Consider the following 27,357-nt stretch of genomic DNA (forward strand, 5'->3'; position numbering starts at 1 on the left):
CAAATCAAACAACATTTCTCAATTTAAGAAGTTTTTAGAACTTGAACAAAAATAAAGTGTGAAAAAATAGCTTGGGGATCGGCTTGTACCATAATGATTGTTTATGTACTGAACTATTTGTTATTACACAGGATAAACTTGTTAGGATCACAGTGAATTGAAAATAATGCTGATTAATCATCATGTTGATGGCTGATGATTGTACTAAATTCTTTGATATATGTTTTATTATAATTATACCCAATAATCTTGAAAAGTCATCCAATGAAAATATTGGTCAAAGGCCAACTTTTTTATACGGTACAGCTTTTACATTATTACAAAATTCATTAACATTTATGAATTATTTATATCCTTATAAATATATTTCTTATTGGGTCCGGATCGACGTGGGACGGATCGACGTTGGGCATGATCGACATGAAAGCATTCGATTACGCTATGTACGTAAGCAATTTTCATTTTTTTTTTTTTGTAATTTCCCGTGTCCCGCTAGACTTCAGTTCCCGTTTTCACGGCACAATAATTCGACTTTCATGTTTCACGCTTATAAACAATCGGCAATCCCGCGTCACGCTTAGACCCCAATGAGACCCACTATGAAGGTAGTGATGCTGTTGTTGGACAATTATAGTATATTTGATTCATAATTTAACTTCTTTATACAGTTTTTGACTCGTTTTAGTTATTGCATTTGTTTATTTGCCTTCTAATAAAACTATTGTCGGAAGTATATGATAAAGCGATTAATACATGGCCTTTTCCATATCAGCCTGGGTATCATCCCTCGACCTTATTTTTTTTTTTGCCAAGAACCTAGAACCTTGGATAGAAAATAAAAAAATTCAATTCCGGAGTAAAGGCCCATTACGACTCTGTTATTAATTTTGATATTAGAAACTTTCTAATTTATGTCCGATATTTTGAGATATAATCTTTAATTTCTCTCAATCTGATCGCGGTATTTACCTTTTTTTCATTAAAAATTTTGTTCGTTTTATTTATTATATTTCAGTTGTAAGATATAACACGATAAAGCAGAATTCTTTATATTGTAATATTTATAAATTTATGCATTTAAAAGAAATTCCAAGTACGGAATAGAACGTGGGGTTTTAGTTGCAGCGAAATTGTAAGGCGGAAATTTCAAAATTACGAAGACCAAAACACAAATAGGTAATCACGAATAAAACAAACAAATCAAAAATGGTGATTGAAGACAAACATGGATTGTCAAGTTTAAACAATAAGAGTCAGGTTTCATCAATGAAAGAGTACGAAATCCGTAAAGTCTAAAGATAATTATTTTGATACTAAAATCAGCAGCAAAAGCAAACCAATCATAATTTAGCATTCATCAGACGTAATCTAAAAATGAATTCAAAATTAGTTAAGGAAAGAGCCTACCTAACAATAGTCCAAAACTAGAATACTGCTGTACAGTTTGGGATCCACACACCTCAGAAAATATATATAAATGGAACAAGTACAAAAAAGATATACTTGCAACAGATACCACAATACCAGCAGTGTATCTGAAATGATAGAACATCTAAAATGGCAACCCTTACAAGAATGCAGACTAAAAACCAGACTCCAAATGTTGCACAAAGTCATTAACAATGAAATTGCAAGACCATCGCAAGATATACTCATAAAAAGCCAGTCTAGAACAAGAACTACCCATCAAGAGACATACAGACAACTTCAGTGTTATAAAGACACCTTTAAATTTTCTTTTTTCAGCCAAACAATCAAAGAACAAATTACCACCTGATATATCTCAAACCAAACCTCTACAGAGTGTCAGACAACTTTAAGAATGCACTCACTCATGAGGTGCTTCTTAAAACATACTCTCATCTAAATTAAATGTGCTTATTGTTTTTATCTTATAGTTGTAAAAAACATATATAAAAAATGTAAAAATTGAAACTTAAAAAATTGTAAATTTCATAAATAAATAAAAGGAAAGAAAACAAATGAAATGAACGTAAACGACCTCATACAGGCATGTGCCGGAAAGTAATCCTCAAAAAGTTGATGGTATTCCGTAACTAAAGAAGAAGAGGAAAATTATTAATTTCAATATTTATATATATAATTTGTATATGATTTGCATATTAGGGAATACATTGATATGATTGGTCGAGAGAGCTTCCGGTAGTTGATCTTGACGTTGGTTATTTTTCAATAGATGACGTTGACTGAACTTCTTTTCATGACCAATGTAAACAAGACAATGGCAATAATAACACAGATGTTACCAAATTTAATTTCACTGCACGTTAATCGTTAAAACAGTCAGAGCTCAGACATAAATAAGTCTGAATCTGCTTTTGACTCATAGAGGTCTAAATATGTAAGTTTTAGGATTTGTCTCCCTTTAATGCAAGACAAAATACGACTTTAATTAGTCAAGTATTGTTAAGCATAAAATAATTTACAAGAATCAAAAAGTTGCAAATATCGACTCCTACAAGTCGATAAGTTATCAAAATTGGTTAACTTCAAGACCCACGCATATTTATAAAAAGGTCATGCATCTAAATCAAATAATGACAACATTGAAAGACAATGCTTTGTCTTCTAAAGAAAAATATGAATGAGAGTCTAAAAAATCGGAGATAATGTTAATTAACGTTACAATGCAACCACCTGGAACCACACTTAATGAGGTAAAACATCTGTGTTTAGTAAGGATGTTCAATTAGATAATTGAATATAGATAGCTCAAGTCCTTGTGAACTCTCAGACAGATTTTTGCTGTCATAGGTGGTGTACTTTGGCCACCAAGTAAAATTAAGTTTTTTCATCAACATAAATAGACCTTAACAAGTCTGTCATTTTCTGACTTAGATAAGTCTAAAATGAAATCACATTTTTATAATAAATACATGTTTTGATTTCTTCAAGTCAAAAACAAAAATCAACTTGTTTATGTTTGACTTTTGACTGTTAAATTTATAAGACAATACACAAAAACATTCGTTTGAATGATAATAAGAGTTTGTTTTTGCAGTTTACCTTTTTATCAGATATCAAATTTCATTGAGTACATATTTTTGCATTAACCAACAAATATATTCATGCGCCAGGCCTATTTAATGACATAATATATAAAACTTATGTGTTATAGAGGTAACGAGTGTGGAAAAATATATTCCCTATCTCCAATTTTAAAGAATTATAAGGATTAAACGTATTTTTAAAGGAATGTTTTGGTGTAATAACTGGACCAAGTCACTCACAAACATATCATAAAAGTCTTTTATTTGTTTGTGAGTGAATTGGTCGAGTTTATACACCAATACATTCCTTTAAAAAAGGCGTTTAATCCTATAATATAACAAATATGGAAAAATATATTCCCTATCTCCAATTTTAAAGAATTATAAGGATTAAACGTATTTTTAAAGGAATGTTTTGGTGTAATAACTGGACCAAGTCACTCACAAACATATCATAAAAGTCTTTTATTTGTTTGTGAGTGAATTGGTCGAGTTTATACACCAATACATTCCTTTAAAAAGGCATTTAATCCTATAATATAACAAACAGGTAAACCTCCTTCCCTACCTTTAATATTACCCACCTCTGTCAGTCTGTCCATTTGGTTTCATGGTTTTGAGATGAGAGCAGGCATTATCAGCAGCGTCACAATATATAGTAGAAAAGTCTTAAATATCTCTTAAGGTCAGTCAAACCCTAAAACAGTTTGGCACAGACTGAAATTTAATTTATCATAACTCTAATTTGGGAAATTAGAGAAAAATAACATACATTTGTTATTGTGGACTTAAAAATCAAAGAACTGCGATAACATAATTTACATATGTACAGTTGAGTCCACGGTGTCCCTGCAGCCGGTGATATTGAACATTTGCTGATATCATCATATCCACACAATTACACAAATAAAATAAATTTATAAGGCCACATCAAAACAGAAAAAAATATTATTTTTATATTCCTGCTCACCACATCCAGCCTTCAACTGCAATTATATTGTATGCTGGAGATACAAAACTATCCATACCCTCTGCATGTTTATGCAACTGTCCTGATTGATTCAGTTGCCTGTCATTCAGCAGTTATCATTTGTTGATGTTGTTCATTGGTAGGCTATTTCCAGTTTGTATATATAAATTTGTTTGTTGGTTTTCTTGTTCGAATTGTGTACACTAATAATTTTGGGGTCTCTTATAGTTTGCTGTTTGGTCTGGGTCATAGCCCTGTGGTAAAGGCCGTACTAGGACCTGTATTATCAGATTATTATTATTACTGGCATTTCTCATATCGCATGTATTATCCGCCCTAGGTTCAATATCAGCCCAAGAGCCGCATGGATCGAGGGCTGATATTGACTGAGGGCTGATAATACATGCGATATGAAAAATGACATGTTATGATCTTTTTATCATATGCTTCAACAATGGAGAAAAATAACAGATTCATATATTGATCCTTTTACGTGGTTCCCAGATAGAACTTTAAAGAGTGAAAAGTTCACAGATGCCGGACCCCAAATTTAGTACATTACATATAAAATCTTTCTATCATATGCCTCAACAGAGAAGAAACATATTTTGATATAGATGAATCGACAAAAATATATACATAATGAACACTGTTTGGAAAAGTCAACTTTTTTAAAGTAACTTTCTTAATTATGTTTGAAACTTTTAAAAATGCATTTATTTAATAATTTGTTTGTTAGTTTTGTTTTGTTTTTTTTTTTTTTATTAATTTACACAATATACTTTCCAGTATCCAAATAATTGTTTTTGTACACTACTTTGTAATGTTTTTCATAGAAAACATAGCATTGAGGTGTATTTTCCAGAATGTGCTGAGTATCACCAGAATGCCATGTGATAACGTTACGGAAAGGCATGTGATAACAATCGAAGCATGTGATAAACTTTTCATATCAGCCCGCTATCATCACCACTTCGAAAAAATATGGAATTTATGTTAATTTAATGCTATTATTTCATATCACCACTTCGAAAAAATATGGAATTTACGTTAATTTTATGCTATTATCATACAGTAAAAATCATATGTTATTTAGTCTTAGTATATGATAATTGTTATTATCAAGTTGGGAACAACTTACATGTACCCTCAGTCATGGGGTCATTTTACTGTTGTAGAAAAGAAAATAGAAATACCAAGGATTTTTATAGTGCTACTACTGTATCATCTATACAAATCCTTTGAAAATTTCACTTCTAAAGAATTTTTGACTTAAAGGGAAAATTTGCAATTTTTCTCTTATCATCTTATTATGTTCATCATGTTCATAATACCATAAAAAAAAACATATTCACCAAGTTTTATTTTTAAATGAAAACTAATAAAGAAAAATAATTTGAATTATTAATGTGACATAGTCATGATAGTTAAAGTCTTTTTGCAAGCCGGGAGTGAAATTAATCTCATTTAAGTCGTGTTCGTTAACCATCTAATAACGAATAACGCAATTTAAAACGACTTTTGGTGTAGCTATTAACTAATAAAAAAAAAAGTGACAGCTATGCACCTTTTAGAATTAGATTGTAGGATTTATGTATGGATTTTTGATACAAATTTTAGTAATAAACATGATAAAAGTAATAAATCATACAACAGTCAGGGGACTTACTTAAACAAGTGATTTTCTAAATCACTGATTCAAGTAACATTATTTCCATAAAGGTTTGAAGTTAGAGTTGTCTTTCTTTAATAATCACCTTTTTAAGTAGTACAAATTAATCACTAGAAGAAGTGATTTAATATAAGTGTAGCTTTAAATATAGAATACTAATGATCCAGGGACTAATTATGTTTCTAAACTTATCAGAACCAACATCTGTGTTGTCTAGGATGACCAGGTCATTTCAGGTGATGACCTTGTACTGAATCTAGGATAATGACATAAAAATCACTTGTTTAAGTATCAGACCTCAATTTATTTCCCAAAAATCACTTCTTTAAGTATCATTCTTTTAATAACCCCCACTAATTTCAATACCCCCGAACAGTGAAATTTTTATCGCGAACAGTAGAAATTTATTACATAATCTGAAAGATGAAACCTTGAACTTCACAGGAAAAATACTCCCACTGCTGTGAAAAATCTTTGAAGAAAGTATCAGTTCATTATGTCAAGCCATTATTATAGCATTTTTTCAACTAAAATAGAATTTTCAGGTAAATGATAGCATTAAAGGCATAAACCTTGCTACTTAAAAGAAGCAAAAAGTTTATATTTTTTCATTTTACTAATTAAAAGATGTTATTTAAACCTATGTGTTTAAAATTTTGAAAAAACTACAAAATCCCAATTTGTGACAAAACCTCGAATTTGCTACTCAAATAAGTGATTTAAAAATCACTTATTTCAGTAAGTCCCCTGACTGTACAAAAGAACATTTTTATGATTTTTTTCTACAAACACTTTCAACAAACATATGAAACTGACATGATCGATAGTGTATTAAAAATGCATGTTTGTATTCTGACCATTTTGCTTCAGTCCAGCAAACATTTTCTGCTATTACTCATGTTACTGGGGAAATACAACATGTTGTACAATGTGTATTGTTATGTGACACTTAGCCAATGTTGAATGCGTGGTTAAAATCAAGGTAAATAAAAGATTAGAATTATGTAATTCTGATCTTTTGATCTTCAATCAGTGAATTCTAGCCTTCACGGTTCACCATTCCAGGTGTGAACAACATATCGTTGTATATTTTTATATTGTCGAGCCTGAGACTTTTGTCGCAGAAAGCTCGACATAGGGATAGTGATCCGGAGGCGGTGTTAGCTTTAACTTCTTAAAAGCTTTATATTTTAGAAGGTGGAAGACCTGGATGCTGCATACTTTTTATATGAATGCCTCATTTTACGAAGTTTCCTTCAGTCACATGTCCAATGTCCTTGACCTCATTTTCATGGTTCAGTAACTACTTGAAAAAAAGTTAAGATTTTTTGTTATGTTAAATAATCTCTTATTATAAGTAGTAAGATAACTATATTTGGTATGTGCGTAGCTTGCATGGTCCTCATGCCCGTCAGACAGTTTTCACTTGACCTCGACCTCATTTCATGGATCAGTGAACAAGGTTAAGTTTTGGTGGTCAAGTGAACTATAAGCAATAGGTCTACTATATTTGGTGTACAATGGTGTATGGAAAGACTGTAAGGTGTACATGTCAAACTGGCAGGTGTCATCTGACCTTGACCTCATTTTCATGGTTCAGTGGTTAAAGTTAAGTTTTTGTGTTTTGGTATGTTTTTCTTATACTGTATGCAATAGGTCTACTATATTTGGTGTATGGAATGATTGTAAGGTGAACATGTCTAGCTTGCAGGTGTGTCATCTGACCTTGACCTCATTTTCATGGTTCAGCATTTGTTCAGTGGTTATAGTTAAGTTCTTGAGTTTTGGTCTTTTTTTCTATAACATGCATGACATGTCTAATATTATATGCAATAGGTCAACTATATTCATGATATTTGGTGTATTGAAATATTTCTTGATCTATATGTCATTGTATGTCATGGTTATAAAAGGACTATATGAATGTCTTCACACAATATTATCCAATTATTGGTTTTATCAGTTGAATGAAGTGAAGTCATAAGTCTTAGGTGGGCGGACACACTGGACTGCACTGTATAATTATGTTATATGTTTTAAAGAGCCTATATTAAAGTGTCTTGTGCAATTACTTAACATTCATCATGTTCATGTGCAATAGATTTCATCGTTTAGTAGTTCTTGAGCATGTGTATGCAATGAAATATTAAGTGAAATTTTGTCAGTCGTACAAGAGAGGATAAAACTTAACTCATGCCAAGTATTTCTTCATCATGTTTATTTGAAACAATGATAAAAAAAAAATTGAAAAGCGCAAAATTAACAAAGACGAATAGAAGAATTTAAGCAATGGTGACATTACACCTTCATACATGTATGTGTTTATCACATGTATCAATGTTTATGCTCCTCAAATATTTCATTTGCATGCTACTTCACAATAAGAATAAATGAAGAAGAATCAATCATTGTTAAATACATGTATCTTGTTAGCCATTTAGTCATGTGAATCTTTTGCTTTTTTTTTTCAGAACTATATGAGTGTAAAATACAACCATCATGACCATGGAATCTAAGTATGAGAAGAAAATAGATGTAAGTACAACAAAAACATGAAAAATCTGAGTTATTTTTAGAATAAAATTTACAATGAGGAATGTTATGCTCTTACTAACATGACCAAGTTTACTGTCCTTGCATGATTAAAACACATTTACATTTACATGTATAACATGTATAATGAAACCAGATTACGTATGATCATGATGATGGTCAGTGAGATACCTATCCACCAAAGAATATATCGGTAGAAAAAAATGGGAACACTTAAAGGTCATTCACGGCCTTCAACAAACAGTAAAACAAATATCCTGTCGTTTTATTTATTTAAGGAATGACTGTAATATTTTTTCTGTCTATGTACATGATGTAGAAAAAACAATCAAAAATGTGGTGCACACTGCGGGTTATTTTGAAGTGTGCACCACATTTTTTATGTTATTTCGAATAGACAGATACAATATTACAGTTATTTATTAACTAGAGTAAACCATGAAAAAACGTTGATGATGTCACAGTCAAATGACTAAATTATGTCTTTGAGCTGATAAACAAAACAGCTTCATCCAATCAGAAGACTCGTTACATCCAAAGTTAAATTGTATAAAACATGTACATGATGTAGAGTTCATAAAAAAATGTGAAATAATACAATAAAGAAAAAGAAAGGCCTGATATAAGGTACAAACCTTACCTGTAAATAAGAGTAAAAAATAGAAACAATTCAAAGTAATGGTCTAATTTATATTTCAATTATAAACAATTATGACAGACAGCAGCCCATCACAATTTAAGATACAGGTACATGTACTGATATATATATCATATATGTACATTGTATCATGTTTTCAGTTCTCAATACACATATATATAGCATTGCATATGTAATATCATATTGTCTTTGAATTTCTACCTCCATTTGTAATTTAATTTATATGCTATGATTACTATAGGACCTTTTACAAGAGAATTACCAATTGAAGTCATCCTTACAAGAGTATAAAAGCAAAGAAAACTGGTATAAGGAGGAAATTTCACAATATGAACAGGCATCTAGTCATGGTCATGGAAGATCTGATAAAAATGACAAGGAATTCAGAGTGAAAGAAGTAGAACTGAAAGAAAAGGTATTTTATACAAAGTTTTATATTTCATTAATTTTATATACTTTTTAAAGTTTATGTCAACATCTAATTACTTACATTTGTACCATAATATTTGAGAATGGAAATAGGGAATGTGTCAAAGAGACAACGACCTGACCATAGACATGATAGAGCAGAAAACAGCCGAAGGCCACCAATGGGTCATCAATACAAAAAAAATCACGCACCTGAAACATGCTTCAGCTGGCCCCTAAAAAAAATATGTACTAGTTCAGTGATAATGGACATCATACTAAACTTCAAAAAATATATATAGACTAAAATCTTGGTGAGATCTCATCCCTCCCACTTTACGGCTAGCCAATGTAGAAAAACAAAATCAGCAATACCCACAGTTAAACTCAGTTTAAAAGAATTTTGAGTCCAATGTCAGAGAGTTGACAGTTGTATAGTGGGAAACTTTCATGGAGGGCTTATTTTTTGCTAGTGTCCCAATTACATGATTAAGATAAATCAATAAAAAAAGGAATAGAAATTTAAACTGTTTTAAAAAATTTAGCTCCTATCATGATTAATTATTATGAAATATGAATTATTTGAGGAGAAACCACTTTAAATTTTACAATGTCTGTCTTCAAATTATTGATCTTTATCATGATCATTGTGCTCATATGTTCAATTGAAATTTGTTTCTCAGTAATTAAAATTATTTCATAGTTTCTGTTATTTTTGCTCGAGGAGGTATTTCATTCTGTTTACAATGTTTACTTTGTTACAGGTCAGTTCTTTAAGGCATGAATTGGAGTTAACTCAGCATTCAGAGAAACAACACCAAGATAGGATAGCAGAACTAGAAAAGATTGTAGCTGATAATCAAAGACACAATGTGGAATGTAATGATACAAAGGTGGACTGTGATGAAACTTTGGGAATAAATACCGGAGAACAGGTGGCTCAATTACATGATGAAATTGTAAGTTTCATCTGACAAGTAAACATGCTAGAGCAGATTTTAAATAGAGACTGCTTGTGTACATGTTGTGTTTTTTAAATCAAATATTTTGTAGAATTAAAAATTTATAAACTATTTCGATATTTTCTCATTGAGCGCATGAACGTTTTTTTATATATTTAATGCAATAATTGTAATAATCTTAACCATGTTAACTCATAATATGATTTTTTAATGATTCATGGATAATCATCATCAGTAAATCAGGCATGTGCACTCTTGTTAAATTTATTCTTTTTGTATAGCTTTGTATAGGAAAAATATTAGATTATATATTTTGTTGCCTACAAGTATAAAAATAATGTCATGTCTTAGTCTTACCCATGAATGCTATGCCTAACTATATTTCTAGGATTCAAATGATTGAGCTGCAGCAAACAGCTGATTAAAGTCTCTGCAATTCTTTACATTTTTTCTTTCAGACAACATTAAAGGCCAAGTTTAGAACTGATAAAATAGAACTGGATTCTCTGAAGAAAGAAACTGACAAATTAAGATATGCCCTTTTGGAAAAGGATGAAGAACTTGTCAATGTCAAAACTGAATGTACAACTTACTGTAATTTGTTAGAAGTAGGTTTCAAAACATGATTTAAATCTAGCCATAATAGGAGGAATGTGTCAAAATATGGTTTAAATCTAGCCATAATAGGAGGAATGTGTCAAAATATGGTTTAAATCTATATTTAAAATAATTCCTTTTAGAATTCTGTGCCTGAAGGGATTTCCTGATTTTACTGCCCGCAGAGTCCCTTTTTTAAGCCTTATAAAGTCTATTTGGGGAAATTGTTGTCCTTTTTTATGATTTGAGTAATCAACAAATATTGTTATGCCTCTGAACAGTTTTGACAAATCTTTAAATGAAATAAGAATAAATGTGTTGACATCATTTTTTTTCCTAATAAGAATGTGATAAAACTACAGAATAAGATTTACATTTTGTAGGTAAATTAAGCAAAATATGTTATCTAGCTTTGACTGTTAAAAATATTAGGTCTGTTTAGTATTTTCTTTGTTGAAAGTTGAAAATTTAGAGGGCATGATCATGATGATTGGCAACCAACAGGTATTTTATTTACCCAACATTCATTTACTTGAATGAACTCATATTTCTAAAATTATTAACCATATTTGCCTTTTTTTACAACAGAAAGCCAGAATGGAAAATTTAGAACTGACCACACAGCTTGACGTTTTGATGATGGAGGATGAAGAAAAATGTCATGAAAAGAAAGGAAATTCACTTTTTTCTGAGGTTTGACATCAGTTCTAGAAACATAGATTTTAAATGTTTAAAACAAATTGGTTATTTTATAATCTCAACAATGAGAAACCAAAGTCAGATTTATCTCCTCATCAATCCAGATGGCGCATAGCTTAATGCGGTCCTTATCAGCTTCCTGCTGATAACACAAAGCGTTTGTTTACAGTAATCTATATCAAGTCTACACACATATAATATTTATTTCATAAATAATTACCCACTATTTGCTGGTGTACACATAATTATCAAGTTATTTTGTAAGCAGTTTTTTATTTTCATCACAATGTCTAATTATGGATCATGGAGTCTCCCTCAATTAAAAGAAGAATTAAGAAAGAGGAAAGCAAGGATTTCTGGACGTAAACATGAATTGATAGAAAGGTGATTATCAGATTTTATCCTTTGATTTTTTTTATAAAATAGAAATATTATCAGATTTAATCCTTTGAATTATTATTTTGCAAATAGAAGTATCTACTCTTTTATATTTAATTAGATATTTATAATTTTTTCATTTCTTATTTAAATTTACATTAAATCTTTGAATACTAAACTCTCATTTAAAATCTTAACCATTAAAATCATGATATGAGATACATTACAGTCTGACAGTTAAAAAATATCTCCTAATAAATAAAAGTAAAAATTTCTGAACCAAAATTTTAAATGTTTTTTTAGGCTTGAGGCATACGATAGAAACAAAGATTTTGGAAATCAGGATGAAGTTGGGGAGGAGTACTCAATGACACTTCCAGATTCTATCCTTTACAAAGATTTTAATAGTGGAACTGAATTTGTTGACTTTAAAATGGAAACTATAGAAGTGTATTTAAAACCAATGGATAAGGTTCTAGGTTCGGATGCAAAATATTTGTACAAGGAAAAGTTTTTAAGATATATTCGTCTTGCCAAATATGATAATACATTCTTTGTTAAATCTGAATGCCGAGCTCAAATGAAAAGGACAGTGTCCTACAAAATAGATGTTGCCATAAATGAAAATGGGAGTGTAGATGAGTGTCAATGTGAATGTGCAGTGGGAATGGGACCTAGTGCACACTGCAAGCATGTATGCTGCCTTCTTTTAGCACTGCATAATTTTTCAAGCAACGGTGAAATTGTATCTGAGGAAACATGCACACAGAGGCTACAGACATTCCACCACAGTAAACCGTATAAAGGCTCCCCTATAAAAGCAAACAGTCTGCCCCTGGCAAACAAAAAGGGAAGTGAAGTTCAGTTTGATCCACGGCCAGAAAAATACAGAAATTGTGCTTATTATAATGATTACTTTCGAAATGTTTGTTTGAACCACAGAGGTGTTTCCAAATTTCCAATTTCACAACTGTATCCTCCTGCAAATGTGTATGCTGTAGCATCAGATCATGACTATCTTGAAGGACATCCAGAAGATAGATGGTTAAAAGATGCTAGTATTTCACAAATATCAGAAGATAGAGTAAAATATATTGAATCTTCAACAACAGGTCAATCTAAAAATAAGATTTGGAAACAGGAGAGATGCAAAAGACTTACAGCTTCAAATTTCGGACGTATTTGTAAAGCAACAAACAGAACCAATTTCAATAATTTAGCTGATTCACTGACAGTTATGAAGGACATTAAAACTTCTGCTATATTGCATGGTAGAAAATATGAATCAATTGCACTGGCAAAATATGAATCTGAATGTGGCCGTGGAACCAGACAGTGTGGTATTTTTGTCAGTTCAAGTCATCCATATATTGGGGCATCGCCAGATGCAGTCATAGATGACCAAACCCTTCTTGAAATTAAATGTCCATTTGTAGTAAGAAACCAGATGATTACAACCAAAACAGTGCCATTCTTAAAGGAGAAAGATGGACTTTTAATACTAGATAACAACCATGATTATTTTTACCAAATACAGGGACAATTATTTTGTACAAATGCTAAAAAATGCATCTTGGTTATATATACATTTTGTGACTTTAAAAGTATTTGTATTGAACGTGATGATTTCTTTATTGATAACATGGTGAAGAAATTAAAAGAATTCTATGACAATTATTTCAAAAGTGCTGTTCTACAAAGGTTGTTTTACAAGGAATATAACAAATACACATTTGATTGATATATATATATATATATATATATGTTAAGTATGATGCGTAAATAATGATATTTCACTATCTAGTACTTTGTTTATCATGTTTGTAAATCCTGAGATTCATACTGCAATGCTGAATAAGGCTTGAAATGAAATTTCAAAATGTTGGTTAGAATGTTGTTGAAGTTTACATATTCATGCTGTTTCTGGGATGATGCAGGTTTTGAAATTACACAACATAAAACATACAAATGTGATCTCACTGGCTAGTTTAGTTTCAGTAATATTCAACGGTGCTTTTAGGATTTTATAAGTTTTTGCCAACCCTATTATTCTTTCAATATGAACCCTTTTGCTTGAAATAGCACGGTCTTTCAAAACTGTTTTGCCAGTCATTCTGTTCTTTTTTCGGAAAAAAGTTGGAATATTAATTGATACATCATATGGTGCAAATAAATCTTGTACATTAAATCCTTTGTCTGCCATTATCGAGTCACCTTTATCACATATTGAGGACAAATTACTTCTTTCACTTATTTGCCTATCACTTGTTGAACCACCGTATGCTGGAGAAACATAATTTACCAAACCACCAGGAGTTGCGCCAACCAATAGTTTGATAGTATTCCTGTTTTTATAAGTTGAAAATGTGGACTGCTGAGCTATTGGTGATTTTGGCTTCATCACTGGGCATTCAGTCCCATCAATTATAATTCTAGTAGATGGAAATTTTGTTTTAAAATCACACGGACTGAAAAATCGAACAATGTCTCGTTCAGGGAATGTTTTTACTTCTCGCCACTGTCTTGACATGAAATTAACCCAGGTTACCCAAATGTTGACAACTGCTGTTTCAGAAATATTAAAAAGACGACTGAGTTCAAAATTAGTTTTGTGCTGCCGAAGTTTAATCAGTGTTAAAAAAAAACTGGTTTTCAACTGAAAGCTGATCACTTCTATAGTACAAATAATTGAGTTTATAAGCAGCATTTCCTAAAGTTGCAAGGACAAATGTAAAATCTTCATATGTCTGCAGTCCTGTATAAAACATAATCCCAGGCGAGTCAAACATAAACTTTTCCACACAAAGTGATGGCCATGTCAAAGTTTGTGTAAGTGAAGAGTCAGTAGACGGAACATTCATACTTTCATTGGGTACAGTCATTTCTGCATCTACACATGGTTCAGCTGTGTAATAAATTTCATTTCCAACATTAGAATCATCACATGGTAAATATGCCTGCATGTCCTCACTGCTTTCAGAACTATCAGAGTCAACATTGACTTTTGCCTCACTTCATTTGGCCTGTCGTACTGATCTGTCATTAGAAGTAGAAGTACTGATCCATGGGAAGACACTTGGAAAAGCATCACTTTTCAATCTTTTTACAAGTGAAACAGTACCTGAAAACGAAAGTTTCATATTAAACAAATAACAAATTCAATTTTTTTTATAATATTATAATTTCAGTTAGACATGAATGGATATTTTTGATTTTCTATTAAATTTTATCAAAAAAAGGGGGAGGGGTTTTGTAATTTAGAAAAGAAAAAAAAGCATATTATTTACATATATCATTTTTATATCTATCCCAAGGAGAATCAAAATTAATATTTTAAGATTACTAAATATGCATGACTTTTTGTATAAATATATCTTTTTACAGGTTTTAACAAAATTTCTTTAAAATTAATGATTTGTTTACATATTTTTGGTAAGAAATTTTATCCTGCAATATAATAATATAAATGTACAAAGAACTCATGCATGTTAAAAATCTAATTAATCAATATATTATCAGCATGTTATAAACAGTTACAAGATAATCTAGATAGATTAATATTACTTACCACATGTGGTCTCTGACTTGTAATCTGATGGAAGAAAATGAAGTTTACACACAACACTTGTTTTTGATGGTTTCCAAAGTCTATATCTATTTCCATCCATGTTTCTTTTGATTGCTTTGATCCATTTCTTCTTTATTTTTTCATTTTTTGGAAAAATATGACCTCCTCTATTGGAACAATTTGGAACACAACAGCAAGTTGATGGCATTGTTTATATCTATATTTAATTTTCTTATAATTTGTTTATCAGTAGAGAATCTCTAGGACCGTATTATAGTGTGCTGCCACCTGGAATTCTTATCAGGGGTAATAACTGACTTTGGTTTCTCATTGAAAAAAAAAATTATAGTAAAGTTTTAAAGAAATGTTATTAGTAGAGATTTTTTTATATTTAAGCAGCTAGTCAGACTTTCATGTCAATGACTTTGGGGGAAAAAAACTGAGAAGTTTTACTGTTGTGATTCAATCTGGCACAAACTAACCTTGCATGAGAGTTAACCATGTTTTTTTCTTCCAGACTACATTTTCATTTCAATCAAATATTAATAAAAATTAAACTGTTTTTATTCATTTAAACACAGGAATGATCTGTTTTAAATTAATGTTGTTTGCTTATTTCCAGCAGAAACAACTTTTATTTAATTCCCTTAAGGATGTATTCTTCTGACTTTTCAGTCTCGTTGAAATCTCGTTCTTGAATTATTTCAAAAACATGTGATACAAGTGGGTAATATCAATGAATTTTATAAATATTATAAACAAACATAACTCTGTATTTACATGAATTGTTTTTTAGTAATCCAGTTTTCAAATTTTATGACAAATCAAGTCAGCCTTTTTAGCCATTATTTTGAGAAAATGGGTGAAGGGTACAAAAAGTGATTTTACAAGAATCATGTACATCCCATATTATTTTTGTCTCTTCAAATTTCTTAGATATGTATTTTTTTTAAGTTAATTTTATTCAGATTGGTCCACTTCATCTTTATTGAAAGGATGAAAAAAAGTTTAATTGTGGAACTGTAATTTTTTTTTGCGATTATAGCCCAAAAATAGGAAAAATTGATAAAAAACGGGAAAATCTTCAAAATTTGGTATTTTCAAAGGACTGTAGCAGAAAAATAAGTGCACCACCATATGATTTTTTCTTCACCAATTATTTGTTTACAGTCATATAAACCCAAAAATCAGGTTAAGAAAAAAAGTTTAGTTCTAGAAATGTTTGGCTCCTCAGAGGTGTACACCCTTAAAATACATCCACTTAAAACAAACTACATATTATAAGAAACTAAAAATTTCAAAAAACAATTTATTCGAGAGAAAAAAAACAACACTCTGACTGAAGTCTGCAATAAAAATTGTCTCATAACTCAATTATTGTTCGCTATGATGATTTTAGAGAAGCATGGACTCCATGTACATGTATGTTCTTTAACTGTCTAAAAGGAAGACGATTGAAGTTTTGATTATAAGTAAAAGATACAAATGAAGGTCTAACATACTACAAAATTTTACAGACCTAAAACACAAATCACATGTTTATCAATTTTGGTCAGCTTCTCTAACATGAAAAAAGACAAATTATGTATGATAACATTTAAGAAAATATAACCAGTTGATTAAAGCATGCTGACAGTACCTCACATGTTCTATTTCTCTATTCACAGCTTGATGATCGTAGAGTGGAAGCAGAAAAGACACTTATGTCCCAAAAGAACACATTTGAAACAATGAAAAAGAAAAATGAGGTGTTAAAACAACACAATCAGAAGCTGAAAGTTAGTGATAGCTAAACATATATTTATAGACTGAATAATCAAAACCGTTCTTTTAGATATTTTTAGTTGCCAGATTTATCAATGAAACTGTTTTACACATTTTCAGACATGTTTTTATACTGGGTAAAAATTGGGTTAAAAACATGACTTTCAACATTTTCTGCTCTTTAGTGGAATCAGTGCTAACTTTTATGTCACAAATATAGGATAGTAATTTTTTAAATTGATGATGACTCAACCCTTTTAAAATTTAAGATGTATATAAATACTTTATGGCTCATCATAACGACTAAGGTTCTTGGAATTGTGGATTAATTTTTAAATGGATTCATCTTTATTATTGTAACTTGACGTAAGCCTGCTTTTGTTGAAGACTGTTACATATATATACACATATATTGTTTTACAAAAAACGCACTTTGTGTGTCAACTATACCAAGTAGGGCACATAAACAGTCAGGGGACTTAATGAAATAAGTGATTTTTAAATCACTTATTTTTTAAAAGTAGCAAATTTGAAGTTTTATCACAAATTGTGAATTTGTAGTTTTTACCAAAATTTTAAACACATAGGTTTAGATAATATCTTTTCATTAGTAAAATTGAAAAAAAAATAACTTTTTTTCTTTTTTTAAGTAGCAAGGTTTATGCCTTTGATGCAATAAAATAAAATAAAATCACTTCTATTTCTAGTGATTAAATAGGTGATTGTAAAAGAAAGACAACTCTTACTTCCAACCTTTATGGACATAATGTTACTTGAATCAGTGATTTATAAAATCACTGATTTAAGTAAGTCCCCTCCCTGGCTGATCAACAAAATATAATTAACACATATTCAGGGCTCACACTATTTCAAAATAACAGGCGAGTTGGTAAACAAGATTTTGGTTAATTTATTGCTGGGCTATTTATTTTCAGAATCTGGATTTTGTTCATACCTTGTCTGTTTCTGCTTAATCTGTAATCCGATTAGTAGTTCGATCAATTATTTCAATGGCGGAAGAAGAAAATAAACCAAAATACACATGTTTGGCACTCAATATGGAAAGGAAAATGACATTTTTAATGCAATAAAAAGATTACAAGTTTACTTCTGGCAACTTTCATCACATTCTAATGCAGTAACAAACTTATTTTGCAGAAGTTGGAATGATTTGATGTACACTCTTACGTCATGCAGAAGTGATAAAAATCGTCTTCATTAAATAACACGCAACCAATGCCAATGCTTCATTGTGGTTGTAGCTTTTCAACCAGTGAAAAACCTATACCACGACCCGATCTTGATACAGATAACACAAAAGGGCACATGGAGTCAATTTTTTTGGACAAAAATGGGCAGGGCATTGCACCATACTTAATTGCTTTAGTTAAAACACTAACATACATATAATTTCAATTAATGTTCCGTCAATAAAATGCAAATGTAATAATAAACTTGTAGATATACAATTGTACATTTTTTATTTGTTTTTTATAACTAGATGCAGTTATTTACAGCTATGGGTAGAGGAAATGATGATTCTGAGAGAGTCCAACAACTGCAAGCACAGCTGGAACAGGAGAGAATAGAAAGACAACAGATATTAGAAAAAGTTAATAAGTTGGAGGAAAATCAGGTAAATTTAGTTCAGCGTGATCTTAGAATTAGGAGTTTCACTAATATACTTGTATGTTAAAATCATTTCAGTTTTCTTATATCAGTAGCACTTGGATTTATATTCAATCACTGACAACAAAAGTATTAAATGTTACCTTTATATGGCATTTTGTGTATTCTATTGTGATATTTGCAAAAGTTGATGCCTACTAATTTATCAAAATTTAAGGTATGTTTCCAGGTTAGAATAACATGTTTCAGATTTATTCCCCTTCATTTTTTACCGAAATTACTGACTTTTTATTTACACTTCAATAACTATAAGTAGGCAAGGACTAATGTAGTTGAAATTGATAAATATTGCTTTACACACTTAGTTATAGTACTTTTGTAAAGCAAATATATCAAAATTTCATGTTACCATTAACTGAAGTTTATCATGACCCAATCAACTTTAGTTATACCTGATCAAATTAGAAGTGACATTATTAAGATTTTCTTGCCCCACCTACGATAATAGAGGGGCATTATGTTTCTGGTCTGTGTATCTGTTCGTCCCTCCCGCTTCGGGTTAAAGTGTTTGGCCAACAAGGTAGATTTTAATGAAGTTGAGGTCCAATCAAGTTTGGGACATTATGTTTTCTGGTCTGTGCGTTCGTTTGTCTGTTTGTCTGTTCGCCCTTCCTGCTTCAGGTTTAAGTTTTTGGACAAGGTAGATGAAGTTGAAGTCCAATCAACTTGAAACGAAGTACACATGTTCCCTATGATATGATCTTTCTAATTTTAGTAACTTATTAGCTTTTTGACCCCATTTTCAAGGTTCACTGAATATAGAAAATGATAGTGCAAGTTTCAGGTTAAAGTTTTTGGTCAAGGTAGTTTTTGATGAAGTTGAAGTCCAATCAACTTGAAACTTAGTACACATGTTCCCTATAATATGATCTTTCTAATTTAAATGCCAAATTAGATTTTTGACTCAAAATTCAAGGTCCACTGAATATAGAAAATGATAGTGCAAGTGGGGCATCCATGTACTATCGACACATTCTTGTTTCCTCTTGATTTTTTGTAGATTTCATAATAACACTTATGTATTGTGTAATCATTGCTCCTGAACTGGCCACAGACCACAATTAATTCCTCTATCAGTTCTTTATAACCTTTTGCATCATTAAAAAAATTGCACCATGCACTTTTGTCCAATTTTTTGTGTGTGTAATGTATTGTCCTAGTCCAAATATATATCCAAAATTCAGAAAGATTGAAGCAATCACTTTTACAAATTAGTGGAAGATATTAGCTAGCAAAATCGAGGGAATTGTGCAAATGATGATACAAGCATGAAAATTACCACAAAGCATCATTATTATATACTTTGTAAGAAATAACTGCTGGCCATTAAAAAAAATATTTTTTTCAAGATGGCCACGGCCATTTTCTAAAATGGCTGTTTTCTTTAGTTTGAAAATACTGATTTTTCTCGAAAACTTTTCTTTGAACTTCTTTTAGTAAAAACCAATTACCAGGTTTGGTGGCTACCTTCCTTACATCACATATTTATCAAAAATGAATATTTGACATATCCAGTATTTGCGCATGCGCGAAAATGTAAAAAAATTCTTTCAAAAATATTTGAACTATTTACCATATATTTAGTGTTTTTGGATTTCTAATGATATTATGTATTGGTTTAATAACATTTTTCAAGGTTTTGATACACATGTGTTTCACACTTTTGCGCATGTGCACACTATTTATAGACATCAAAAGCGATTTGTATGCACTACCAGGCAATTCTCAGGTATTCGATGGTTAAGGCGAAAATTTGGTTAATTCCGGAGAAACATCAGTTGTAACTGCAGATCAGCCACTTTTGGAAATGCCTAAGTAAATTCAGTGGGAATGGCCTGATTTGTAAGGAAATATATAAGTGTATCGTCATGTTTGGTGGATTGCACATTGAAATAACTTAATATAAAACTCTGGGTTATATTGCTTGATAGGGGATAGACATGTCTTACTGAAGCCAATATTGCAACACCAAGAACGGCAGATTCTTTTTATGTATGTTCAAATGTACCTAGGACTAGACAGGCGCATCAGACAACTGCATGTATTTGCTTAAAAATTGTTAATTTTAGATTATGAAAGATAAACTCAGAATATATAATTATGTAATGACTCTGTGACGTTCAACGATTTAAAAGACTGGTGTAAGGAAATAGAGTCATCTCGACCAAAGTTTAATTCCTGGTGTTCAATTATAAATTAAGGACTTCTTCTGATTTTGGTATTATGCTCATTTTATGAGTGAGATTTCCTTCTTTTCAAACAGTCCATATAACATGTATAAAGCATGATAGCGGATTGTTTTAGGTCTTGATCATGTAAATTATGCTCGATCGTTACCGACTCATCTCCGAGATATGACTTTCCTTCCCGAACATCACCCTCAGGTGGCAATGGAATTTGAAAATGATAATTTCACTGTACGTAAGACCAGCAAATTTCTTTCTTATTACACAATTGATCAGGCACAAAAACAGAATAATGCAATTGATGAGGGCAATGTTGGTGCCATAGGATTAACCGAAGCTCCCTTTTATACAAATGGATGATAGCTGGACCAGGAGTCAGTATACTAGAAGATTAATGTGAAAGATCTAGTGGTTTGGGTCATTCTAAAACAGACGAACGACATAATGAAGACTCTACGAAAACACAAAAAGATTTCTTTAAACAGCTTTAAAGGTTTTGCAAAACGAGTTTGGAAATTCATTTCTAAAAGAGTCGTCAGATTTGTAAAGAAAAAATACTCCATTTGGAAATTGTTGATTCGGAAACAAGTAAGATATGTAAATAAACTCCAAGATATTGGTCCACACAATACGAAGATCTGTTGAAGCAAATGCAAAACGAAGCAGAACCTGCTTTTTATAACCAAATAAAAAAGAACAACTTCCTATTTTGGCCGCAAAATGAAACTGGAAACGTCGTTGACAAAAACAAAGCTAGAGAACCTTAAAAGTGATTGCAAATCTTTTCTAGACTTTTAATTTTTTGTCACAGTAGACAGTTTTACTTGGAATATTTCTTTATCCATAGAAACCAAACTGCTCTTCCGTCTTTATCTCAGGATGTCACTTGAAATAGTGGCATTAAATCGCTGCAAATGGGTTCACTTGAAACATTCTGCGATTTGCTGATCCAAATTTGGACGCATTTATCGTTGGTGGGGCAGCAATGGTTAATTCCAGGTCACAAAGTTGGGCAAAAATATTTGATGATTATGCTAATGATGTCATACTGCCTTATATAAAATCTTGCATCGATAAGTATTCAAAAGTAGACATTGTATTTGATGTTTACTAAATGAATAATTTAAAGGCTGTGACAAGACAAAGGCAAGGTTCTTGTGCCAGATGGAAAGGTGTTGGTTCTAGTAGAACACCAATGGTATGGAGTAGTTTTCTCTGTGAAGATGACAACAAAACGAAATTGTGCAAGTTTATTGCTTGACAAAATTGCTTCTTAAGAGACTAATAAAAATGTGTATGTTACTCATGGTGAAAATATCCTTTGCAATTTCAATAAAGATACTTCCTATCTATTCCCTTGTTATCATGAAGAAGCAGCAGATACACGAATGTGTGTCCATGTTCGGCATGATTATAAAAAGTGTTGTAAAATGTAATTTTAGGTAGTACTGACACAGATGTAATAGTATCAAGAATTGCAGCAATCGCAAAATTAGGTAGAACAAATTGAGGATAGGTTATGGAAGGAATAACGAATTGATGGCTTCCTGCACGTGACATATCAAATGCGTTTGGTCCTTGTGTAGCTGCTCTTCCTTTCGTCTATTCATTTAGTGGATGTGGCACTTTGTCGAATTGTCATGAAAAAGGCAAAAGGCCAGCTTGGCTAACAATGGAAAGTTTTTCAGGTGTAAAGGACGTTTTTGTTTAGGCTTAAGTATGAAGCGAGGCACGATGTGAATTATTTGCCAGGAAGCAGAGGCATTGTAATGCAATTCCGCCTACAAGAGGTTCTTTTCCAGAGCACATCAAAACAGAAGTATATCAAGAAGAGTTGTTTGAGCTTAGCCTGATTTATGTATTCGACAGGTACGTGTTCCATGTCATGAACACTGGGGTTGGATGAAAGAAAGAATCAATGACAGTTGGAAACCAAAATGGACTTTTTTGACTGCCGCAGAGATGCAACTAATCGTCGGACCCGTCGGACCTAAGGGGCAGAATTTATGCAGGTCCGGCAAAACTCGTAGCTGTGCAGGACCTGATGGCCGGCAATATTTAAGTCCGCTTGGGTCCGCCAAAACTGAAATCCCCGTCGGCCCCGGCAGAGTATTTTGTTTATAAAATTGCGATCATCTTTAATAAAAGTAAATGTCCTGTTCCCCCGCATTTTCTAACTCCGGGAACCAGTATTTCCGCCCAGTAATAGTCTTTCGTACCTTGTCCATCTCGCCCCGAACAATTCTCCGTATTTCCGTCATGTTTTTTGTTTTAGAAATTCGCTCTCTAGGAAGGAGGTCTATTAAGCATAGTTGATAAGTTCAGGAAATATGTCATGGCCGATAAAATTTGTAAGTGGGTCGAAACCCGGTAAAAGACCAAACCAGTCACCTATTCAAGTTGATAAAGCTGTAAAGCGGTCTTTGTACAACTATGAGTCAGATTTTGAATTTGAACAGAATGAAACTACCAATGACTATCTTGTTTCCAAGTACTCTTGTGAACAATAACTTTTAATCAGATCAATATTATGTAATGTATTATTCAATAAACTACAATTGTTATGAATCACAGGTTATTTTAAAATAATAATAATATCAACAAAATCAAAATTAACGTTTGTTCAATAGCATAATTTCATTTGATTTTTGAGTGAAAATATGGGTCTGGCAGAAATTTGATGGGTCTGGCAAAACTTGGTACCCTGTAGGCCCCATTGTCTGACAGGAAAAAAAAAACTGTTTGCATCTCTGCTGCCGTTGCATCCTCGTGTCAGAAAATTTTGAAATGCGGAGGCGAAAATCCAGCTGTGTTGGTAACTGTAGATGCTACCGTTCTGGTCTTCCTTGTACGGGTTGTTGGATAGGCAACTATCAGATAATTATAAAATAAGCAACCTGTCTTTCTAACCAAACTAGGCATTTAAACTTAACAAAGAGTGTTAACACTTGTTAAGTTGATGGAAATTATAAAAATATTTTCTACGTATTTGCCGCCGTTTTGGAACCGGAAGTCACTTTTTTTCTTCATTTATGTGTTGTTTTGTCGTACTTACGAACTTTTTTTTAACGTTTTTACATTGAATTATACCTATAACACATCTTTCAAGGATTTACATCCCTTGTGAAGTTGCTTGAAAGTATAAAAATTGAAATTTTTGACTTTTTTGCCAGCATTTTGAAACCGGAAGTCACCTTTAGTTTCTTTAATGTATTGTCTAGTCGTAATGTAGGAGCTGTCCTTTACTTTTTATAAAATGTAACAATGGATTTTACATATAACACACCTTTTAAAGGATTAACGAATTATTGTCAATTTGTAATGACGCCATTTCCGAAATGTGTGGTGGCCATCTTGAAAAAATGATTTTTTTTTCTGGCCAGCAGCGGATTTTTTTTAATTATCATTTAGTCAACCTTTATACCAAATTTCATGCTTGTATCACGATTTGCACAATTATGTCCATAATATCTCCCACTAAAATTTAGCCAATACACATCCATACCCCTATTGACAAGTCAAGAGATGTTCCGAAAACTGTAAATGGCCACAGACCACAATTAATTCCTCTATCAGTTCTTTATAACCTTTTGCATCATTAAAAAAATTGCACCATGCACTTTTGTCCAATTTTTTGTGTGTGTAATGTATTGTCCTAGTCCAAATATATATCCAAAATTCAGAAAGATTGAAGCAATCACTTTTACAAATTTAGCCAATACACATCCATACCCCTATTGACAAGTCAAGAGATGTTCCGAAAACTGTAAATATCACCTTTTTGCACTTGACCTAATCACTCATTCCATATCAAAATCAGTTAAAATACAACCTCCAAAAATTTATTTGACCTCTCTTCTTTCATTTCCACCCAAAAAGATTTAAGGAATGAGTGAGGAAAGGAAAGAAAAAAAATTAAGGAAAAATACACTCTAATTAAAAGGAACTATATTCGTGGACAACGAAAAGCAGGGTCATTAATTGTGGCCTTGGGCCAACTGTTGGTTTTCATTTAAAATTACCACCATTGCAGGCATTGTATAGAAATCTTAAGAAAAAGGAATAAAAACGGTGAAATATTAGGCCAGAGAAGGCCTGTATTGCAACCTGTCCTCTGACAACATCTAAACTAATAAATCTCAATTTATGATTAGATGGCATATATAAGTATATGAGTATATTTCTTTTCATTCAATATTTTTCAGGCAAAAGAAAAGTTGACGGAAAAGTTGTCAGAATTTTCACATCAGATAACAAATCAAACTGGTGTTGATAAGGACTACATTGAATACTTGGTCAATATGTTGAAGTCTAAAGAGTAAGTTTGATTACCTTCTATATTACAGTGTACTTGAAGAGACAAATCTCTGTAACAACAAACATTTCATGAGTTCTTAATGACAATAATTGAATCGACAACATTGTATATTTTGAGGGTATTAAATCTGTACCTGTCTGTTGCTAAGTCAAACAGCCATTTTGAATTCTGGTTTATTGTTTTTTGTGTTTTTTTATACTTTAAATTCTTATCAGATGCCTCATTTCAAAATATTCTTTTTAGAAAAATTCAATTTTTAATGAGATTTTTACACTAAGTCAAGCCCTAATTCAAAAGTTTTGAATTTGAATTTGAGTGAATATAAAATTGGCTCTTCTACATGCCACTAGGTTAACTCATTTTGTGACAGTAAAACATACACAAGCTAAGCTTAAAAGACAAAACAGTTATACAAAATTATACAAAATTTGAATTATGTTTCCACTCTTGATTTAACAATCTTCATATTTTGATTTCACTGTTGAGTTTTTACTTTACAGAGGAGAGATAGAAGATTTGTCAAGAAGATTGCGTATACAAAGCATGTGTTTACTAGACCAGAAAAATAAGGTTACAGAAAAAGAGAGATTATTGTATGCAGCTGAGACAAAGAAGGATGAAATGTTGAGGAAGTTTCAGCAGTTAAAACTGGAAAAAGAAGGACTAGAAATAGAACTGAAACCAGGTAAGAGCTTAGCAACAACAAAAATATGAGATCAAAGCCTATAAAAAAATCAAGATATCTAAGTAAATGAACTTTAAACAAAGAAATTTGTTGAAGGCTGTATGATGACTTATAGTTGCTTAATTCTATGCCATTTGGTTTCTGGTGGAGAGGTGTCTCATTAGCAATCATACCACATCTTCCTATTTCAATTAAGATGTTTCGAAAAATTGATTTGGTAAAGCGTTACTCTTGTAATTTCCATTACTACAGTTAAGCAAAACATGTGTCCAAAAATGTCTTTTTTTATTGAGTAATGACATTAAATGATGAAAATGTATCATTTCTTTAAACCAGCAATATTTGAAACCATGTACAAAAATCTAAATAATCATTTTTTCAAAAACGTTTAAGGAGAAGAAAAAAATAAATGTGTATCCAGATTTTCACAGGAGGGTTATGTCCATCAGCATTGACTACTTTGATTAAATTCCTTTTTGTACATTGTTTGTAAACCCCTCTTTTTTTATCTCAATTTTATGGGTTTCTGATAGCATATCAGAAACTTTCCCATTTATTTATATAGGGACAGAGTGTATTCTCTTGTGAGTATTTAGTTACTGTAAATTATTACGTGCATTTATTATTGCGATTTTGTCATTTTTGACTAAAACACGATTTGTGTAATATTGAGAAAAATCCTGTTCAAGTCATATACATTTTTGTAAATGGGAGTTCAAATTATTGCAATTTTAACCCTGTTGCATTATTTCGCATTATTTCGCAATAATAAAAAAATTATGGTATGAACTAGCATTAGATTTCAATTATTCTATGTTTACACTTTTCTTTTAGAGATGAAAAAAGCACAGAAGCCAGTAGGAAGGACAGAGCAGATACCAACAGGCCTAGAAGGTATTAAAGAGAAAAATGTGTCAGTTTTACGAGAAAAAACAACAAGTGAAAACGAATACAGAGGTGCTGATAGAGAATGGGCTTTAAATCTATTAAAAAAGGTAGAAGAAGACAAAAAGAAAAATCAAATTAGGTCACGGTCAGTCAAAATGTCAGATGACGTTGATGTTTTTGATGCAGATGGACACATGAATACAACATCTTTAAAAGATGATGAGAATTATAAAAGACTTGTTCGGGATAAACCTTCTCATGGCAAAGTAACTGTTTGTACAAAAAAAGCATCAGAACCAAAATATAAAGTTGATGATTGTAATACTCAATAAATATATATATATATGTGAA

General features: G+C 31.4%; 2 protein-coding genes and 1 pseudogene across 3 annotated transcripts; 2 read left to right on the forward strand and 1 right to left on the reverse strand.

The window, feature by feature from the left end:
• The first annotated feature begins 1,113 nt into the window (after window positions 1-1,113).
• Window positions 1,114-27,357, forward strand: LOC143055936 (protein Spindly-B-like). 2 transcript variants are annotated; one of them, XM_076228991.1, is made up of 11 exons: window positions 1,114-1,176; window positions 8,125-8,188; window positions 9,106-9,279; window positions 10,037-10,231; window positions 10,693-10,842; window positions 11,420-11,524; window positions 17,144-17,254; window positions 18,742-18,876; window positions 25,321-25,433; window positions 25,934-26,118; window positions 26,953-27,357. In XM_076228991.1, exons 2-11 carry the CDS (start codon window positions 8,153-8,155, stop codon window positions 27,336-27,338), a joined length of 1,590 nt encoding a protein of 529 aa, XP_076085106.1. In that variant the 5' UTR covers window positions 1,114-1,176; window positions 8,125-8,152; the 3' UTR covers window positions 27,339-27,357. The 2 variants fall into 2 exon arrangements, with proteins under 2 accessions (XP_076085106.1, XP_076085107.1); XM_076228992.1 differs by lacking the exon at window positions 1,114-1,176 and adding an exon at window positions 1,177-1,274.
• On the forward strand, window positions 11,602-13,754 carry LOC143056341 (uncharacterized). The gene is made up of 2 exons (XM_076229430.1): window positions 11,602-11,914; window positions 12,212-13,754. Exons 1-2 carry the CDS (start codon window positions 11,817-11,819, stop codon window positions 13,647-13,649), a joined length of 1,536 nt encoding a protein of 511 aa, XP_076085545.1. The 5' UTR covers window positions 11,602-11,816; the 3' UTR covers window positions 13,650-13,754.
• On the reverse strand, window positions 13,810-15,801 carry LOC143056342 (uncharacterized; annotated as a pseudogene).

This window comes from Mytilus galloprovincialis, chromosome 13, assembly GCF_965363235.1.
Source record: "Mytilus galloprovincialis chromosome 13, xbMytGall1.hap1.1, whole genome shotgun sequence".
Classification (NCBI taxonomy): domain Eukaryota; kingdom Metazoa; phylum Mollusca; class Bivalvia; order Mytilida; family Mytilidae; genus Mytilus; species Mytilus galloprovincialis.